Genomic DNA, 20654 nt, shown 5'->3' on the forward strand with positions numbered 1-20654 from the left:
TTGTGTGCTTATTATATCTATGATGTTTCATTAATCTTATACTAGGAATTAATATGTTTTAAGTTTCAATGAAACATACTTGTAGCTTTTTTGGAAGAAATAAAATAAAATAAATAACAATTTATATCGATACTAGTTATCTCTCTTATCCACTTTCATCCCGTTATAAATATTTTTTAATAATTTATCAAAATATATCTATTTTTTTAATGTCAAATGCAGTTTATAATTAAACACTATACAAGGTCTCTCACGTAAATTTATTTTAAAAAATAAGGATTATATCTAAATTAGCATGGAGCTTGGTATTTGAATTATATAACAAAGGGAAAAGGTGGTCGTTATTTAAGAAGAGATCATATATTTTGACTTTTACGTTTGATGATACATTTGACTTTATATCGTATCGGTGCAAGTCTAGATAAATCTGGATGATAGAAGATTCGAAGCCCAAATTTCGCTGTGGATCGCTTGGATTGGGCCACGTTAGATTGTTTTTTCTGCAGCCTTTCCATTTCTTTGGAACAAGTTGAAGCCGAAGCCGAAGCCGATCGCCCACCCAAGAGTTCCACTTCTCCGGCCTTTCGCTTTCCGCAAGAGCCGGCGGCTATTAAAGCCTCCGAAACTGAATCGAATCACTCTTAAAATAATAACCAATTTAACTCCCATATATTTGATCTCTCCAATGTCTGTTTCAGGTCCATTCCCGATTCTCATTCAAATTGATCTTTAGACGCTGCAAACTTCCTAAATCTTCCTTCTTTCCCGTAGTTCTCCGGCTAATGGCGGGTTCGATCACGTCTTCCCCTTTCTCGTGGGCTCTGAAGCCGGGATTTCAGTTAAAGCCGTCTCCCCGATGTCTTCCTTCGTCGGGCCGCGCATTTCGTCGAACATTTGTGGTGGCGGCTTCCGACCATGCCAACGAGAACCGCGAGTGAGTGGTCTGCCTTTTGCTTTCTGCGCATCTGGAGCTTGATTGTTGTGAGACAAGCTTGTGATTTGTCGCTGGATGCAAAAAACATTGCAGGTTTGTTATTGTTGGTGGAGGGAACTCAGCGGGCTACGCGGCGAGGACCTTCGTTGAACATGGGATGGCTGCCGGCCGGCTTTGCATAGTTTGCAAAGAGGTAGCTAGCTAATGAATCTTCTCTAATTTTGGATTTTGTATGGAACACAGTTGAGCCAGAATTCAATTGATTTCATTTGATTTGGTTTTTAATTGGACTCAGGAAATTGAATTTACTTCTTTTTTTCAGATAAAATAGATTAAGTAGGAATTGTTTATATTCTAGTGTGCCGTTTCCTTGGAACATACATGAATTTTGCTCAATAGAGTCGCAGAGTCAAGCGGTCTGTATAAGCTTTGTGCCAGGTCCTCAGGACTACCATGATGCAGGATGTCAAACCTTTGATATTTTCGAGTAAGACTAGAAGTTTGTGAAACAAAGAAACGGATTATAGGCCAATTTTATCTCAAATGATCCCACTAGGTACTATTTGAGAGCTCATGTCAGATTCAACAGATTGAACGGAACTGTTGCTTCTTTGTGCTTCTAGACACTGATTCGAGTATTTGAAAAAAAGAAAGTTCTCAATCCATCGAATTCTAGTTTGAAAGGCTTTCAAAAGGATTGTTTGTCGAAGATAATGAAGATCCAATGAAATTTACTCAGATTTTGTATTTCCAGCAATTCTCTTGTTGTGACTGATGAAATTTTATCCCGTAGGTATCTATTGTTTTCTAACTGTATGCTTACAACTATGCAGGCTGTTCCACCATACGAGCGACCAGCATTAACCAAAGGTTATTTGTTTCCTCAAGATAAGAAGCCAGCTCGATTGCCCGTAAGAACTAAGAACTTGTTAACTTTTGTAATATCAGTAATGCTTCATGGTGGTAGATGCAGATTTAGTTCTAGGTCATTACAAATACTTATGGTTTAAATTTGGTAGTAACATCTATAATTTACCTAATTCAAGTTTTATTACTGCATCGTCGCAGTGGTAAATGAAATAGTATACCTTATGGTCATGTTCATAATTCCGGAGTACAGAACTCCAGGAGTGGGAAATAGAGCTGCTATTCTCTTAGCTGATCTTGTGATAATTATTCTGGTTGGCATTAATTTCTGAATGATGGTTTTGCAGTACTAATCAGTTTGCTTATGTGTTTCGGAAGTCAAAAGTTGTTGGATATTGTTTCAAAAATCTAATAGCAGAAGCTTCTTGAGAACTTGAGTTATAGTTACACTTTTACAGAGTTGATATTCTCGTGCTATATTTTTGTTCAATGACACTTTCAAGCCTGCAAATTTATGTTATGACAGGGTTTTCACACCTGTGTTGGTTCTGGTGGGGAAAGACAAAATGCAGAGTGGTATGAGGAGCATGGTATAGAGGTACCTAAATTGATCTCACACTTTTTGTCATCTTGACCCCAACAATTCTCAATGGTTCTTTTTTTATTTACTGCTAAAACATAAAATTTTTATTACACAAATGTATAATGACAACCTTTATATAAAAATCAGAATAGATAATTGCAAAGTATCACAGGGATCTCTATAATGAATCTGGAAGGACCAGGTGTATAGAGTACAAGCCATGAGAATCTCTGTTCTGAAAATGAAACTACAACTACCAATCCATAAAAGTTGCAAATGGCAATGATTGGTTAAGTTTTAAGAAAATGAAGTTGGAAATAACTTATCAACTTATCATGTGGTTATGCTTCAAACAGATTTAGACACTTTTCTTGCTTAACACTATAACACACTTGACAAAAACTAAAATTTTGTCATGTTTCAAGGTGTTATATCAAGACCCTGTTGTAGCATTTGATGGCCAGACACATACCTTGACAACAGAATCAGGGAAAATTCTAAAGTATGGATCTCTTATAGTTGCAACCGGTTGTGAAGCCGTAAGGTATTGTAGAATATCTAATCAATGGACTGCACACTTAATTTTTGTCATACTTCAGATCCATGGTTATCTAGTGAAGGTTTATTCATTAATGAATACAATACATATATTCCTTTGTGATATCTAGCATATGGTTATATGAACTTCTTATTCTGTGTATGTTTTGGTGCACTGATTCAGATCTCTCAGAGAGAGAGTAAAAGAAAAAAAGAAGGATTCAGATATCTCAAATGATAGTGCAAAATTTTTATCTCTTATCAAATTTGGGAAATCTCTATTGAAAGAAGTTCTTGTTTCAAGTTTTAATAATCTATGAAACACTTGTCTCAACTAGGTAAGAAGTGTTTTAGTATATTTCCACTTTTTTACCATTATTAATATGGGGAGTTGACTGATTTTCCGTACCATCTGGGCTGTAAAGCATTTTTCATTGATCTAATAATTGCTGATGTTTGGGAACCCCTTAGTGTCTTACATCAATATACTGCTCAGCAGCATGATCTCTAACTTTAAATTGGAATTTTTTTTTCAGACATGATTTCTTTATTATTGTCATTTTTCTTTTATCCAATTTTCTAGTCCTTTAATTGTTGGTTTCTTTCATTGAGTATTGATACCATGTCAACAAATGGGTTTCAATGTTTCTTCTGTAAACAACAGAATAAAGACTTGGTTCTTCATGTTTCAGTTCATCAACATAGCACTGAAGTTCCATTATATGCTTATAGCTTGTTTTCTGTAATATTTAATTCTAGTATTATCAGTGCCTTTTATTAAAAAAATATCCATGACTACATTCTGGATGAATCAAGTGAAACATTTCCTTCTCTGAAGATGAATTATGGCAGTTCCCAGAGACTTTTATAGACCGCCAGAAACTTTCTCCTTTCTTGTAGGTACCCATCTCAAACTGGTTAAAAATCTTCTAACTTGCTGAACTTTGTAATGAAAAGAATGGCAATCTAATTTTTCTAACACAATGTCTTCTTTTTCTTTTTGAATAAGGAAAATATGTCAATACATGATTGATATTTTGTACAATTACAAGCAGTATCATTTTTTTTAAGCATATCTGGCAATATATGTTGGTTAAGATATATGTGCTAAGTAAGTTGCATTTATTGGACATATCATGAGCTGAATGCAGAAAAAGGACTAAAATAGCGGACCAAATTAATTGGACAAGGCTCTTCTTGGACTTCAACTGAGATGTAATATTCAACATTTGATTTCAGATTTCCAGAAAAAATTGGAGGAAGCCTACCAGGTGTTCATTATATACGTAATGTTGCTGATGCTGATTCTCTAGTGTCTTCATTGGTATGTTCTAGTATCAGTTCTCTAGTGTAATACTTTAGGAAATGGATCTAGATCTTTAGGGTATTTTAGGTTATCTTGATGTAACCTACATCATGTGCATGTACCAATAAATTTCTTTGACAATGTTAAAACTTAAAAGTATATCACTATATCATCTTATGTTGTTTTACTTGCTTATGACTACACTTTATCACAATCTTGTATATGTTGATTCACTTATAAGGCATTGCCTTTTTTTTTGTCTTGATTCATCCTTGTATTAGATGATTAGATCTACGTGTCTTCTGCAGAATTTGGTACCAGGTGGATCATATATGTGTGATACCGGTCCATTCTTTTCTTTTGACCTTTATGAAGCTAGGATTAAAGAATGGCGTGCTGATGCACTGAAATAGAGAGCTTCTTGTTTAGTAGATACTGCTTCTAGACCTGATTTTAGTTGAATTACTTGAACCCTTTTCCTAGGGAAGTGCCAGAAAAGTTGCTGTTATTGGCGGTGGTTATATTGGCATGGAAGTGGCTGCTGCTGCTACTGGTTGGAACCTTGATACAACTGTAAGAATGTTATTAATAGTTGTTTATTTAATTATGTGCTCGCACAGTTTACTACCTACCTTTTGGGAACACCGTTGCAAAATTTCCAAACCATGATATTCATATTTTGTAATGTGTTTTCTGGCATGATAAATCTTTAAGCAAATTAAGCTCTGTTGGAAAATGTTTTCATTAATCCTAACAGCTTTATGTATTAATAAGACAATAAGTCACCTGTCATTTAAGTTGTAATTTATTGTTTATTCAGCATTATGTCAAGCATTTGATGACTTGAGATTGTTCAATAATTGTCGCTAAATGTCCAATTTTCATGTTAATGCTTTGGCCATTATATATATCCTCTAGAATTCACCAGGAGTACAAAAGTTGCTGCCAAAACAAATAAGGCTATATTAATGTACTATTTAGATCCATTACTTTCTGTCATTCCTCTATAGAACAGTATTACTAGCCTGCTAGGTAAGAGCAGCACTTGCATTCAGTTAGCCATGGATGAAATAGATAAAATCACAGAAGTTTACCCTTGCAGTCAGCTTTCCTACTTGCTTTGATCATAATTTTCTCCTGCCAGCACCTTCTTTAGCTCTGATGAATTCGAGATCATGCTGGTAATTGTTTGTATTCTGGATTTTTTGAAGATGCTTGATATTGTCATGTAGTGATGCCTTACAATCTTGACTCTTGGATCTTATGAATCTTCCTTTGCACCTGTCAACTGTCTTCACAATTTCCCTTGCAAATTATTTTCTGCTTGTCTTTGGTTTTTCCTTTTTGTAACTCTGGAAAACACTTCTATGTACTCCAAATTCTTGAAGAACTAGGTTTAACAAATGGCGGCACTAATGGTACTTATATTTTCCTCTGTTCTGAACAGATTATATTCCCAGATGATCACATAATGCCTAGATTGTTTACGCCTTCGCTTGCTCATAGATATGAAGTGCTTTATCAGAAAAATGGTGTCAAGTTCTTGAAGGTGGCCTGGATTTTCACAAAATATATTTCTATAATTGTACAAAGATTTGAATACCAGTACATGTCTCAGTATTCATTATATGTGATACTAAAATCAGGGAGTCCTTATTGAGAAACTAGAAGCTGGCTCTGATGGAAGGGTGGCTACTGTAATACTTAAAGATGGAACCATAATTGAAGCGGATACGGTATGACCCACTCTTTCGTACTTTTTGGTCAATTCTTGAAAGAAGAATATCTTCTACTTCAGAAACTAAATGCAACTTTTGCCTGATGGAAAACTGAATGCAACTTATAGGAATAACAGTTCAATTTGACAAATATCTATTAGCATTGAATTAGTAAGGTTTCCTTGATTGATCTAACTGGAAGTGGTTTTGGTTGGATATTTTAGCTAAGGAAGCTCATGATTAAGCCATAAGATAAATTACATTTATAATTAGAGTTCAGTAAGGTCAGAGAACTTCTGTCAGGAGAAAAGAAACAGAGAAAGGGGAAAACAAAGAGTTGTGGTGTCTATATATTTAACTTCTATTACATGAATACAGAATGTGTCTAGATGAATATTATACACAGTTTTTAAAGCTTTTGAAATTGTCAAGCTCATCCATTGATGCAGGTAATTGTTGGTATTGGAGCGAAACCAGTTGTCAGCCCTTTCGAGGCAGTTGAACTGAACACCATTGTTGGTGGAATACAGGTAGTATCTATCATATTTCCTATAATGCTTGGCAAAGTTATACATACTAGTCGCACTACCCCTAGGTATAATATTTCAAAGCATCTTTAGTCGATATATTGAAAACATTTTTCTTGTTACCTTTTGACATGTATACGAGGAATGATTCTGTCCTGAAGTGATAAACTCGTGTGAGAAAGTTCCCACATTTTTGAATAATTCTGTGCTGAATTACATGTAAAGATGATCTAGGATTTTATGAATGCATAGTTGGATTTATTGTTATTTCTCTGTATATAATATGATGTTTTTTTTTTCAAAAGAGTCAGCAGCTTGCGCCATAGGAAATCACATGCATACTAGTGCCAGAGTATCTCATTTATACTATAAGATTCAACAAAAATATTTTGTTGGATATGTCCAAGGAAGGTGTGGATTGACCTACAGTTTGACATTACTCGGCATTCTCATATTAGTTAGCTGATAATACTAAAGTTTGTAGGAGATCTAATATGGAACATCTTTCGAGGAATCCATAGGTATTATTTTGTCATGTGATGTTGAATGTCAACAACCACAAATCGTACTAAAGGTGTGTCGGGTAATGAGAAATTGAGGGAAGAAAGTGGTGGAAGTTTTTAATTAAATCACTTATAGTAAATAATTATGATTTATTAGTATTAGATAAAAATTAGAAGTATTTAATGAAAGTGAGTAGTATTACAATTAATAATGATACATACAATATATAAAAGGGTGAGAAATGTCACTATCTCCTTTTAGATAGGAAGTGAAATAAGAAAAGTTAAATAGTTTTAGGAAGGTGGATAAACCACTTTCCGCTCTATTTTCTCCATCCAAACGCTATAAAATGATGGACGTCTCGAAAATTGTCAATTTATTTTCCTTTTTTTTTTTATCAATCAAACATCTTAAGACTGTGTCTGATTGTAAGAAAGTGAAGTTTAATAAAGTGCCTCAAATTAATGAAGTGATTATATTCTTTTAACAAAGAAAGTCAAAAAGAAAAAAATGAAGTTATTTTTAGTAGATAAGGAAATCACTTATTTAATTTATTCTTTACAACCAAACATCAAGAGCAGAGAAGTCTTTTAAATGGAATACTATCTTCCTCCTATTTTCTAGCAATCAAACCCTTAGAAAGGAAGTGCACCAAAGCTAGTTCCTGCTTACATGCTATTTGATGATCCAGAATTAGCACCAAGAAACCTTCCAAGTAGAAATAATGCAAAGATTAAAGACTTAACAATTTTCTTTGGTCCATGCGTGAGGCTATCGTACAGATTGGAACCACTAGTGTTGAGTTTAATTTGTTTCAAAAGAGTAAGCAGCTTGTGCCATAGGAAATCACATGCACATGAGTGTTAAGAGTATTTCATTTATACTATTAGATTTAACAAAATATTATGTTGGATATGCCTACGGAAGGTGTGGATTGACCTGTAGTACGACATTACCTGCCATCCTCATATTAGTCAGATGATGATAGTGATATTTCTGGGAGATCTAATATGGAATCTTCTTCGGGGGAAATCCACTGGTGTTCTTTTGTCAGGTGAGGCTGTAAGTCAACAACCACAAAACCCTACTAAAGGAAAGTACATCAGAGCTGGTGCCTGGTTACATGTTATTTAATGATCCTTAATTTGCTCCAAGAAACCCTGCAAGTGTAGAAATACTATGAAGTTTAAGGACCTAAAAAATTCCTTCCAATAGTGTTAAATTTAATTTGCTGCTGATAGGTAAGTTTCTGATGAAATCATAAGAGCTACAACCAGTTAAAGCCCAAGATTGAAGTGCTGCTCTCATCTATAACTATATTCTCATCTTAACCACATGGACTGTAAAGCTAGATGCCAGAAATCTAGTTTCCTTTACGTTTCAGGTGAAGACCACCTCAGGTTTTGATAGGTGACTACCTCAGTTAAATTTGTGGATTGTTCATCTAGTCCAGCCTCCCATGGTGTTTCCTTGTAGAAACTATATAGTGTCCTAAAGATATTCATGAAGACAGATTGGGAATTTAAAATTTAACCTCTTTCTTCTTATTCTTGTGCTTGTCCTTCCGCTTTTCTCTCTCGTGCCACATGCGGGCATTTAGATTGTTATGCATTATTTTACAATCATTTGACTTTGCTAGTGCTGTTTGAGAAACTATAGGTTAAGACATTTGGTATTGCAACTCCATTTTACTTTTTTTTTTTGCTTTCTTCAAATTATTCCCCATATATTTGACACATTTTTGAGACCTGAGCCTGGAAAGATATGATATGTGAAAATTTATCTTCTGTTATTCTCAGGTTGATTCTCTTTTCCGAACAAGTGTGCCTAATCTTTTTGCTGTTGGAGATGTCGCGGCATTTCCATTACAGGTATATATATCATTTTGATTGTGCCAGTAGCTTAGATTAGGTCGAATATGATTTCATAATTTGGTTACCCTGAGCAGATGTATAATCGAACAGCACGAGTGGAACACGTAGATCATGCTCGCAAGTCAGCACAGCATTGCGTTAGAGCACTCCTAACAGCCAAAACTCAAGCGTATGCTACTCTTGCCTTGCATTATGTTGTCTGATTTTCCTACTAATCTTATGATTTCTTGCATTTGATCCAGATATGATTACCTCCCATACTTCTATTCAAGAGTTTTTGAATACGAAGGAAGTGCAAGGAGAGTGTGGTGGCAATTTTATGGAGATAATGGTAACAATTTTGCAAAGAAGCTCTATATGTTCACATATCTTGAATCATCATAATCTGATAGCCATGCAGACCCAGTACCTCAGTCTCTTCTTTGTGCTCTAACAGTTGGTGATACGGTTGAAGTTGGAAATTTTGACCCTAAGGTTGCAACCTTCTGGATCGATTCTGGTAATCAGTTGCTAACAGTAATTTCTGTTTCCTTCCTTTTGTTACTTGAATTTTTTATATAAATACTTTGATGTTTTACCCTACAGATAGTAGATTGAAAGGGATTTTTCTTGAGAGTGGAAGCCCAGAGGTGCCAATATCTTCTATCTTAATATGAGCTTTTCATTAGCTATTTGTTTTGTAGCACTGCTATCTCATCGAGTCCCATGTGCATTCTGCATGCATCATATCCATTGTAAACAAAGAAATATATACTGGAGTCTAGGTTGTTGCATTGTAATTTTATTCTTTGGATTTGAATAATCATATTAGAAATTACTCATCATTTTATCCTTTTCAGGAATTTGCATTGCTTCCACAGCTCGCTAAATCCCAGCCAATTGTAGATAAAGCTAAGCTTAAGAGTGCATCTTCCGTAGAGGATGCATTGGAGATAGCAAGAAGTTTCCTTGAGGTTCCTGCTGCAATCTAGACTGGATGCCACATTATTTCAATTTCAATAACGATGCTATCAAAGCAGCTTGTACATGGGAATTATCATCTTTTTGCAGCTTACGCCGAGATGGCTATTAGCTTTGTACTGAAGTGATTGGTAAGGAGTTGCTCAATCATTTTTGGTAATAAAAATTGTAGTTTGGTTTATCCTTGCAAGGATTTTGTGCCATTCTGATCATTGATAGTTTCTCTTTTGGTTTCTCATCTTATAACTATCACTATCATCATCTTATTTAAAGAATTTTTTTAATAAAGGATTTTTTTAATAAAGAATTTTTTGTAAGTGTTTGTACGAAGAATAATTCATCACGATTAGGATTTCCTTTCCCTTCTGTTATTATTATTATGTTAGGGAAACATGTTTCTGTGATAGTTAAGACAAGCACATGCTAGTTTATTGTTATATATATGTTCTGTGACATATTATAGTAGAAATTTCATGACATGCTAACATATACAAAATAAATTTGGTTTTAGACAGCAAGAGAATCTCAGAAAATCATTAAAATAATAAACGTATAATTACAATTCATGTTTAAATAAGAAGAAAAATGAAAGGAATTCTAGTTTCCCATAGGGTAGAGAGTTCCAACTTTGAGGTGTTAGTCGTAATTCTTACGCTTCTTCAATTATTCTTTTAACACACTATTCATTATTTCAACAAATTACACATAGCACATCTAATGGCATCGAGGAGCAACAATTGAAGGATGCAGCAAAGACTATTCTGCTGACTGATTACCGAGTGCAGAGTAGTTATGTGCCAAAACTCTCTTTGAATGTGCAGTGAGGATTTGTCGAGGGTATGAGTCAAGCAAGGAGTGGTACATGAGTAATGTCCCTGTGCATCTTCTAGTTTAAAAAAAAAAAAGATTCTATATCAGCAGCAAATGGTAAAACCTTTTTCTTTTCAGAAATACAAATTCTTTATCTTAATCTCTGCTGAAATACCACATAGTGAATGTAAGAAAAAGGTAAGCATGAAGTATTGCGTACCGTCGACATTTTATTATATCCTTGCAACCGTCTGAGTAGTTCTGGTCCCAGAGATGTAATATCACCTGAAGTATATATGACATTAGCGGCAGTTCATTCATTCTAACCTTTCCCAGTATGGGCTGCTGAATTTCTTTAGATGACATGGCAAAGAATAACTATTTTCAGTTTGTTAATTATTGAAATCAGGTACCTGCACCGAGTGTCAAGATTACTGTTTCTTGATTAATGTCTGATTGTATCTGAAGAACCAATTTATCAATCACATCCTCCTTCAAAGCAAGGCAATTAGTATCAGCCGGAGACAAATTTAAGAGTTGCAATTTAGGGATGAAAAGAAATACCTTCTGACGCACCAATGACATGTCAATGATTTAGAGAAGTGAAAGCACATACCAGTCCACGTACCAATTTAGGAATATATTCACTTGATGGACCTCTGATCAAAGCTGCTAGATCTCTTCCATGAGAGTTCCAATTATTTGTTTCTCTGGCGGCATAAATCTGAAATTAATAATGAGACCACATTCATTGGCAATCTGCAAGTGAAGATTAAAAAATGGATGAATGTACTACTATATTTACCTCCGTAACTATCACATAATCTGCATTATTGAAGGCAGTAGAGAATTCATTCACTAAGGCAGCAAGACGGCTGCACAATACAGCTCATACACATTAAGATGGATATCCAAATGCTAATAACCACATAACTAACTTCCATAAAGTCTGCATTGCGAAAACCTGAATGTGTGCGGTTGAAATACCACCAATATTGTTTGGGAAGAGAACTTCTGCCGTGCAGCTTGGAGGACTGCACGGACTTCTGTTGGATGATGAGCATAGTCATCATAAATTTGGCATCCATTAGCAATACCAATCAGTTCAAATCTTCTCGTCACGCCTTCAAATGTACTTAAGTGATATCTTACAGAATCGATTGTACTTGGGACACAATTTTGGTCTTTAAACAAAGTTGACACTGTAGCAATAACCTACAAATGGGAGCATAGAAATAATAAATAGGGAACAAGCTGAAGGATGAAATTATGAAAGACAATTAAGATAAAATACGAAAAGATAAAACAAGAAAATATTTTATGAAAATGCAACAGCTTTTCAGTTTGAAAAGTTATTTTTTATTGATTATAAAGTACAAAGGTTATTATAAGATTCATCATATCACCACAAACATAGGCACTAGTCATATCCAACGTCTTCTAAAACAGTTTTCATACTTGTAAATGGGCCTATAAACAGTTTCTCTGCTGTTGCTTCAAGTTTGTGCATATCCTTCAACAAACTCAGTCAACAGGGTAGGTCATCCTTCAAGCTTCAACAACCAATTTTCCTTTTTAGACTCCTGTTTCAAGCACTGCTCTAAAATGCTTGCCTATGCAGCCACTAATGTGTTTGATCTTCCATGGCCATATGTATTGCACAGAACTGAGATACATCTGCACCTGCCTACTGCACATGTGTCATACAGTTCCTTGAACACCAGCATCAGGCAATGTCTTTAAAACAGCAGTTGCATGCTCTCTTACTCCTAGTTTATTCACCATCAAATAAATTCATGAGACCTTACTTCTCCTTTAACCTTTGCAAACATGGTCCTCTAATTCTTAAACATCACTACTATGACTAATGCATCTTCTACATACATCTATCTTAACCCCTCATCTTAGACAAGTTAATATTGTTTAACTCTTTACTCCATTGACATTTTCATTCCATTTACACCCAATGAACTTCAACACCATCCTACGACATTCTGTTTAACAGCAAGACATACAGGATATCAGGATATGGAATTTATAATTGGAAAAAGATGCATCAAATTCAAAGAGCTGTCTGTAGCTAAGGTTGTATATACAGAATGTTACTTGAAAGTTGAAAACATCAAATTTCTTGCAAGCTTTGCGCTTTGGAAAATACATAGTTGTCATCACATGGTAAGAATGTACAAACCGCTAAGGAGTTGAGAACATTATGAACCCCTGGCAGCAATAACTTGATATCTGCAATCTGGCATCCCTTGTAGTTCTGCAAATTGAAAAAGTACTTGAGGTAAGTCATATCCCTTGTTCTTACTTGACATAAGAGATATATATCTCATAAGATGTTAAGTGGAAATGTCCAATGGGCAAAATCTTTATAAATAACACGAGTTAAATCATCAATGAATCTACTGTCTACACAAACCTCACTCATGGATTGAATATAAGTGTTCAAACATTTATAGAAATTACTATATAGTGCAAGAAAGTCCATAGGCCAGTAAGGGTAAACAAAAGTAAATATTACAAAAGGGAATATTAACATAAGTCAAATTGAAATAAAATGCCCCTTACCAACAAATTCAAAGAATGGAGAAGTAAAAATAAAGATGCAAGACAGAAACCTTAAAAGAAATATTGTAGAAGTGAGAAAGTGCATGTTGGGATAGATAAGTAAATCATCAAATGAGAAGGAATAATAAACAACAATAGTTTAACTACAAAATGAATAGAACCTAATGATATGTAACCATAAGACTCTGATAGAAGTGACACTAATAAACATATTTGGATAAAGAAGACTACAAGTGTTGCAACATAAAGGAAATAACTAGAACAATCTGATAAAGAAATTATGAGAGACTTACCAAGACATAATCTTGACCACCTTGCAGGTTGGGTGTAATCGAAGATGCATGCCAATCATATTCATTAGAAAGTCCATATGTTGTTATACTGTACCAAAGACTATCTGTTGATGCTGAACCCATGCAGCTGCTTGAAATGATCTCTCTCCTGGTTTTGCTAAGCAATTCATATGCACCTGGACTGGATTTCCCTTGCGATAAATTTTGATGACAATGAATAATTATTCAATAATCTTGATGAGTGTCACCAATTTCTCAACTAATTGCTCTATTTTCTCTCTAAAAGGTGTGAGGAAAAAGCCCTCTTTTACAACAAAGGAATCTGGAATTTGAGATTAAAATCCCTAAGGCCTATACAATAACCACAGGACTGCCACTCTCGTGGCCATCGAATTGAAATATTAACAATGATATTTTTCAATTTACTGTAATGTTAAGATCAACGAGAAAGTATTCCACAACAAAACAAGCAAGGAAAATTTGTGCAATAAACATTTCATCATGAATTCTCATTTCATCATGCATATGATTGGTTCCTCCTAAGACATGAAAAGAGCTCCAAGAATGATACCTAAGGATCTCCTTTTTGTTTTACATATGATTGTTTTTCAGAAGGAACAAAATATAATGATTATTTATGAACTTCTTCCTGTTTTTTATAAGACCATGCCTCATTCCCATAAAAGTACAACTCTTGTAAATTTACTGATCCCAGAACTTCATGTCAATTTGGGCTTTTCTATATAATTTCTTAACATGACAACTATGACTTGTCAAAAGTAATATTATTGTCTATATTAGGGTCTTCTGTGCAAAAGTGGTATTATCAATCCAAAGTTTGTTTTGAAGTTAAATGTTGTAACTTATATATCAAATAGAGTACACTGTGAATAAATTTTTGTATAACGGTTTTGATTGCATGTTACGAACCTGATTTGGACTGATTTGGACGTAAGAAAATTATAAAAATTTAGATAGCAGTAGTTTCGAGAGTTAGGGTTCTAATGGCTCTGGTATCACTTAAATCAGAGGTCGAAATGAAAAGTTAAAAATAAAATAGTGGAGATAGATCAGAATAGGGCAGAACGATAAATATCCGACGTTACGGTGATTGTCAGAGAATGACGGACGGCTAAGGGTAGTGGTGGACGACCGTAGTGTAGGGTGGCTACTGGAGGTGATAGTGACTATGAGTTATAGGTAAAATTAGGGTTTCTAACTTAGATCTACTCCTAGAAAAATAAAGACGACTTAACGGCTAAGATAAAACAGTAAATGCGGTAGACAATAACTAAACTAAATTAATTCTCAATGCTTGGATTTCGAAACAAAGAAGCCTAGCCCCTTTATATATAGAGGTCGGATACAATGAGTCATACTCGGACTAACTCTAAAAGCTTATACGACTCGAATTAAGGTTTACCTTAAACTAACCCTAAAAGCTTATATGACTTAAACTATGACTTACCTTAGACTTACATGATTTAATTAAACTTGTCTTCGTGTCTTACATGATTTAACTAGACTTAGAGATAAATATGACTTAAACTAAATTAGCCTTCCTTATCCTTCTTGGAATGATTCTTTATTCTACCATAGATATAGTCCGTATCTGGAAAAACTTTTAATATAGAAGTTGTAGATCAGAACGTTGTAGATCTTCTCCAAGTGGTTTCTTAACATTTGGTCATCTACGGAATATCCTTCCGAAATAGACTCGATTCATTGAGCCAAATCTCCCCCTGATGTGATCCGATCTGACCCGGTTCGCATCATTGCAATCCTCAAATTGTAGGTTAATTCCTAGAAGCTTTCATCATGACAGCATCCTTATTTATCTTCAAGTTATGCACACCAATCAACTAGTTTAGATAAAACAGCTCACTACAGGAACTTTATTTTTGTGGCATACAACTTATGAGATTATAACACATGCAATTTCAAATATTCTGCAGCCCCATTTTAGTTACTCAAGAACATTTTGAGAGAATACTTAACAATGAGGCTTCAAAGACTTCCAATTTTGGGGGGTAAAATGGGTCAAAATTGAATATTTTTTAGCGGGCAATCTTCCAGGAGAAACTGGGAAGCTAGTCTTTAAGACTTGAATTTTTCTGATCATGATAACACAAATATTCACATAAATTTTTCTGTCAAGACAGTCATCCACATACCTATCTCCGCATAATATGAGATGGCCACCAATCCTAATTTGGTTAACAAACTGCTGGAATACATTCTGAACAGCCGCCTAGAAAATAAAGAAGTTTGCATAAGTATGGGATGGACAAAGAGTTCTGAGTTTCTTAAAGCATGGAACTAGCTACTTAGGATTTAAAATTCAAGAGTACCTCATCCTGAAAGATATCTACATGATCCCATTCTACATTAGTCACCACTGCAACAGAAGGTGAGAGACCAAGGAAACAGCTATCATATTCATCAGCCTGTATGGTAAGCAATACAAATTGAATAAAACACTTCATCATTATCTATTTTAACAGAAAAGGTTCTCTGTTGTTCTAAACAGTGGGGTTAGTTACCTCCAACACAAAGTTTGGACCAATCCCAGGAATAATATTTCCACCTGAAAACTAAAGAAAAGTACCATCATCAAAGAAAGCATTACTAATGAATAGCAAGTTGAATCTTGAAAGTATTTTGTTAATAGCAAGTTGAATCTTGAAAGTACTTTGTTAATATATCATAAAGTAAAGACCAAACTCAAGGTTGAGAAGGATCATGCAACATTGAATAAATCTTATGGTCAAAGCTGACCCTCCAAAAAATTAATGATTGTCACTTCCTGACTAGCAAATTCAACCAGGAGAAGCAGAAGAGAATGACCAATAAGACCAAAAGGCAACTAAAAGATCTAACATAAAGACACAAATTTAAGCTCAGGCAACCAATAGAAAGGATGAAATCTTTTTCTGTAGAAAGTATTAAAGTAGTACCCTATGGTCTTGAAATAATGATAGCAGCCCAAATTTCACTGCTGCAGTAGAAGGCCAATTGATACTTGGCATGGTCAGCACGCAATAAGCAGAAACTAGCTTAGTGCCACATGTTGGCATACATTGGCAGGAGTTCCTTCCAATCTTTTGATGATGAATAATGCCCAAAAAGCATTCTAACTGTTATATGTCAAGCATGATAATTATTTGTATTCAGGGGTTTTCAATTGGCGAATGTTAGTTTTCACTCTTCAGATGTCAACTTAGCAGGACTAAAGTTTATCAAAAGCAGGTAACATAAAAACCACAGCATATGAACACGCATAAATCAAGATCAACTGAAATATATTTTGAAAAAAAAAATCCTTCTTCCCAGTAACATATATGCAAATTTGCATATAAATGAACTAGCAATCAGTTTTTTTGATCAACAATTAAGTCAGCCCCAAAATGATACTGTAGTGTACCTAATTATGTGAGGTCATATATGAGAAGAAAATATTCGACTTCAATTATGAATCCCAATTAAAAATTAGAATTACAATTATGAAACAACCAGCACGCACATACTTGGGGGACATTTGCTCCTACAACTGCTATAGGATTATCTCCCATGGCCTCCAAAACATAGGAAAGCATTGCTGCTGTTGTACTCTTTCCTACAACAATAGAAAAGCATGAAAGATCAGGACAATAGCTCATATGATGACATAACAAGCACTAAAATTTGTAATTGTATATACACATAGTTAGTTTATGATAGAATACAATATAAGGATCATGTCCCAAGTCATGGGCCTCAGAGCCATATAGATGCTTTACGCAAATGCAGGTATAGTTCTTGTTCTTGTTGCATGCAAAAGCTGGATAAAAGCTAATTGGGGTAAGTTAGTGCATGGCCAAAGTAGATACTATTGCACCATGTGAGAAACAGTGCTCAGGAACCCACAAAGGCAGATCGATAACTGGTGCATCAGAAATAGGGTAACTACTGGTATCACAACAAGTGGTTTTCCAAGAACCTGCTAAACACTTTGAATCGTTCTCTTCTCAAACTTCATATCTTTTGGAAAGGTTGATGCAATCTAATTCTCTACATCTTATTCTTCTCCTTTTATATTTTCCACTGAATCATTTTCTTTAAATTTCTGACAAGACATAGTTAGCATTCACTAGTACTTCTGATTTTATGTTTCATTTGAAGGAACTAATGAAGAATTTTGAGAGGATAGGCAAAAGCTGGTGGATAATATCCAAAAACAAGTAAGATGCAACACTGGAATTCAGAGAAAGCAATTATGCAGAAGGCTATTCTTTTTGTAAATAACAATAAGATATTGGTATGTTATTACAAGGGCATGCCCAAGATAGTGTAATCAAGAAAATAGAATATGCACAGAATTAATATGCTTTCATGATATAGTACCATGGGTTCCACTAATAGCAATAAGATTGTAGTTCTCTGTCACTATCTTGAGCCAATCATCTCTCTTGTATCTGAACAATATAGAAGTAAATTAGGCTATATCTGAACGATGAGCAAGCTTAACTTAATTGAAGAAACATACTAACAGTTCAATTTATCCTCCTAAGAGAGATCAAAACTGGTGTCATGGGATCGCTATACTTGTTCTAGCACATGTGGCATTTTGCACATTGAAAGAGCTTAAAATGATAAGGCCTATAGCTAGTCAATCTAAGAGGAAACCCTGCATTAAAGGTTGTCTAGCCCAACTATCTAATTAGAATAAAGACTAAGAGAAAATATCAAATCAATATATCAATTAGGCATGAGGATTGAGGACGTAGAAAATTAAACCACTAAACAGCAATTACATTAACAACATTGAGATCTAAAGCAATAACAAACAGGAGACAGTGAGCGACGGATGAGTTTTCATTCTGCAAAGGAATATGTACTACATTATCATGCAGATAATCATGTACCAAGATGTTGGTTACTATCAAACTCTACAGTAAACAACTTTTTAGCATTCTGCACTGCAATGAAGAAAGTTGAAGTAAAATATATTGATATAGATAAAGTCAATGGATCTCTATGCTATACATAATGGGCATGATACAACACAACCTTTTGGTTCTGTAACTTCTGTTTTGCCTGTCACCCTTTTGTACAATTGATGAGCCCTGTGACTAACTTGGGTTAGAAAAGGGACAAACATCCCCTTACATGTAATCAAAGGACCAACACAGTGGCACTCAGCTATCCACACTAGTACCGAACAACTGTCTCACAACAGCTGTCCTACAGTAGTACAGAACTTCTCTCCACCCGGATCAGAGAAACAACTGATCTTTGGTAGGCAAATGTCACCGCAAGATGATCTGACCGCACAGAAAAATTAGGTGCTAATTGAGAGGTTTCACCATAGGAATGGGATTTGCGAACAAAAAGAAAAACAGAACTTTATTCTGTAATACCCTATCTTGTAAACATTGTAAGTTTATATTTTGAATTCACTTGTAGTAAGCACTACAATAACAATAACTTATGAGACCTACAGATTCTCAGGGCAAAGCACAAATATTATGATACAAATGAAACAGAAAAATATAAGCGCAGAAGCAGAAGCAAAAAAGGAATACCAACATCGGAATTCCAATGGATTTTGCGTGCAAAATCTCCTCATTGTCTGCTGGAATAGCACTTGAAATAACAATTGCATCAGGAGGACCGGATCCATTATGTCCCTCCAGACATGATCTTGAGTGTCCTATAGTTAATCTAACCCCCGCTCTGTGCAGCTGGTCCATAAAGCTGCTCCACATAATATCTGAGCCACTAACCTCAAAACCCTGAGTAATATTATAAGATAAAGTTAAATAGAAGGGATATTCAAATTCTTAAAGGCGCCACTCCAATAATTCTAAATTATGACGATAAGGATAAGTGAACTTTTCTCTTTCCTAACTCCATCTTCTTTCTTGCTACCTTTTCCTGGACCTTGGAAATCCATATTTTAATCTGTCCTTTTCCACTTGATCTTGGATCCACAGACCATAAACTTTTTCGTATTTTTTTCTTAGTTTCCTAGCAATCTAGCATACTTAAGCATCTAAATATACATCAAAAGACGAACAAAGAGAACCATAAAGAAGTACGATTGAAAAAAGAAACGAGAATATCTCAAACTATCCAATACTTCTACCCTAACTTCGAACAATATTAAACTTCATCTTTCTACATCAATTTCATGGAGCCCGTGCTAGAAAAGAAACTCCCGCATCTAATTTCCAGTTCCCCCTTAATAAGTCGATCTAGTATCCATATTCCATCAACTCTGACACATCATGTGAATAAGAAGAAAAAAAAGGAACTTTTAAGACTGCCATCTCTGCGGATGAACATATCAAACATCTAAAATCACTTGAAAAGACAAATATATAAAAAGATACAAAAAAAAAGGTCGGTTGGCTTTTAACAATTCATGTAATAGAACTTATCTCACTTGTTTCAGAGCAAGCATGGCGAGTGCCGAGAGCCCGGAGCCTCCGATTCCAACGAAGTGAATCCAACCCTTATTATTATTCTTCTTCGTCTCATTCTGTTCCTTCTTCTCTTCTCCTCCGCTCTCTAGCTCCACCAAACCCTCGGCACCGGATCCCACGAGAGCACGGCGTTTACCATCTCCCTTCGCCTTCTTCGACGAGATGCTGACCTGCACTGGCGGAGAACAAATACCACGTATTGGCAGTGCGACGGCCGGCGAGCGAACGCCGGCTCCATTGGTGGCAAAAAGAGCTCGCGATGCCATCGACCGACGGTGACGGCATCCAAGCTGAGAGAGCACAGCTTTCCCGCGCTCTTTTATGCGGTGGGCGCAACACGCTAGGCACGTGCTGTTTGACGATTAACTCGTGGATTTCACGTGAGTACGATACGGTTAGGAAGCTTCACTGTTTCTGTCGCTTGGTTTTAGTATCCGATGCCGAGTTTATATAACTAAGCAGGACGTGGTCGCCTTTCCTGCCGAATAACGTTTTGGTTTTTGGATCAAAATTATTAGTTTTCTTGTTTATTTCATCTGACTTGAAGTGTAGTACACAAAAACTGGATCCGTTTGGTTGTGTGATTGAATTACTGTCGAATTGTTTATATTTCACCTATTATCTTTTGTTCTTTTCAATTTGAATAGATAGGGCACTGCTGCTCATCAGCATTCAACTTGTTTGTATAGCAAAATGTTGG

The 20654-nt window shown here is 35.2% G+C and overlaps 2 protein-coding genes across 4 annotated transcripts; one reads left to right on the top strand and one right to left on the bottom strand.

The window, feature by feature from the left end:
• Positions 1–540: 540 nt before the first annotated feature.
• Positions 541–10000, top strand: LOC140777701 (monodehydroascorbate reductase 5, chlorplastic). The gene is made up of 17 exons (XM_073121997.1): positions 541–698; positions 772–934; positions 1028–1127; positions 1768–1845; positions 2328–2399; positions 2810–2928; positions 4161–4245; positions 4711–4800; positions 5675–5776; positions 5874–5963; positions 6395–6475; positions 8776–8847; positions 8925–9019; positions 9093–9181; positions 9287–9349; positions 9436–9479; positions 9690–10000. Exons 1-17 carry the CDS (start codon positions 686–688, stop codon positions 9819–9821), a joined length of 1488 nt encoding a protein of 495 aa, XP_072978098.1. The 5' UTR covers positions 541–685; the 3' UTR covers positions 9822–10000.
• A 523-nt stretch (positions 10001–10523) lies between these two features.
• Positions 10524–20258, bottom strand: LOC140777699 (uncharacterized). 3 transcript variants are annotated; one of them, XM_073121994.1, is made up of 15 exons: positions 19915–20258; positions 19056–19261; positions 17871–17941; positions 17015–17103; positions 16031–16081; positions 15839–15934; positions 15662–15738; positions 13488–13668; positions 12812–12886; positions 11585–11835; positions 11426–11495; positions 11249–11344; positions 11034–11112; positions 10841–10905; positions 10524–10696 (listed from the first exon to the last, which is right to left on the bottom strand). In XM_073121994.1, the coding sequence occupies exons 1-15, from the start codon at positions 20218–20220 to the stop codon at positions 10655–10657; spliced, it is 1755 nt and encodes a 584-aa protein (XP_072978095.1). In that variant the 5' UTR covers positions 20221–20258; the 3' UTR covers positions 10524–10654. The 3 variants fall into 3 exon arrangements, with proteins under 3 accessions (XP_072978095.1, XP_072978094.1, XP_072978093.1); XM_073121993.1 differs by having other exon boundaries at positions 10524–10693; positions 11237–11344; XM_073121992.1 differs by having other exon boundaries at positions 11237–11344.
• Between the last annotated feature and the right edge of the window lie 396 nt (positions 20259–20654).

Source organism: Typha angustifolia, chromosome 15 (genome assembly GCF_048772165.1).
Source record: "Typha angustifolia cultivar Huaian chromosome 15, ASM4877216v1, whole genome shotgun sequence".
Classification (NCBI taxonomy): Eukaryota; Viridiplantae; Streptophyta; class Magnoliopsida; order Poales; family Typhaceae; genus Typha; species Typha angustifolia.

Coding starts and splice junctions, on each gene's coding strand:
- LOC140777699 (XM_073121992.1), bottom strand. CDS start 20,220: ATGGCATCGCGAGCTCTTTTTGCCACCAATGGAGCCGGCGTTCGCTCG. Junction 17,942..19,055: donor AAATCCATTGGAATTCCGAT/GTTGGTATTCCT, acceptor TATATTGTTCAG/ATACAAGAGAGATGATTGGC. Junction 15,739..15,838: donor TAGATATCTTTCAGGATGAG/GTACTCTTGAAT, acceptor TTTATTTTCTAG/GCGGCTGTTCAGAATGTATT.
- LOC140777701 (XM_073121997.1), top strand. Junction 935..1,027: donor CATGCCAACGAGAACCGCGA/GTGAGTGGTCTG, acceptor AAAACATTGCAG/GTTTGTTATTGTTGGTGGAG. Junction 4,246..4,710: donor ATTCTCTAGTGTCTTCATTG/GTATGTTCTAGT, acceptor CCCTTTTCCTAG/GGAAGTGCCAGAAAAGTTGC.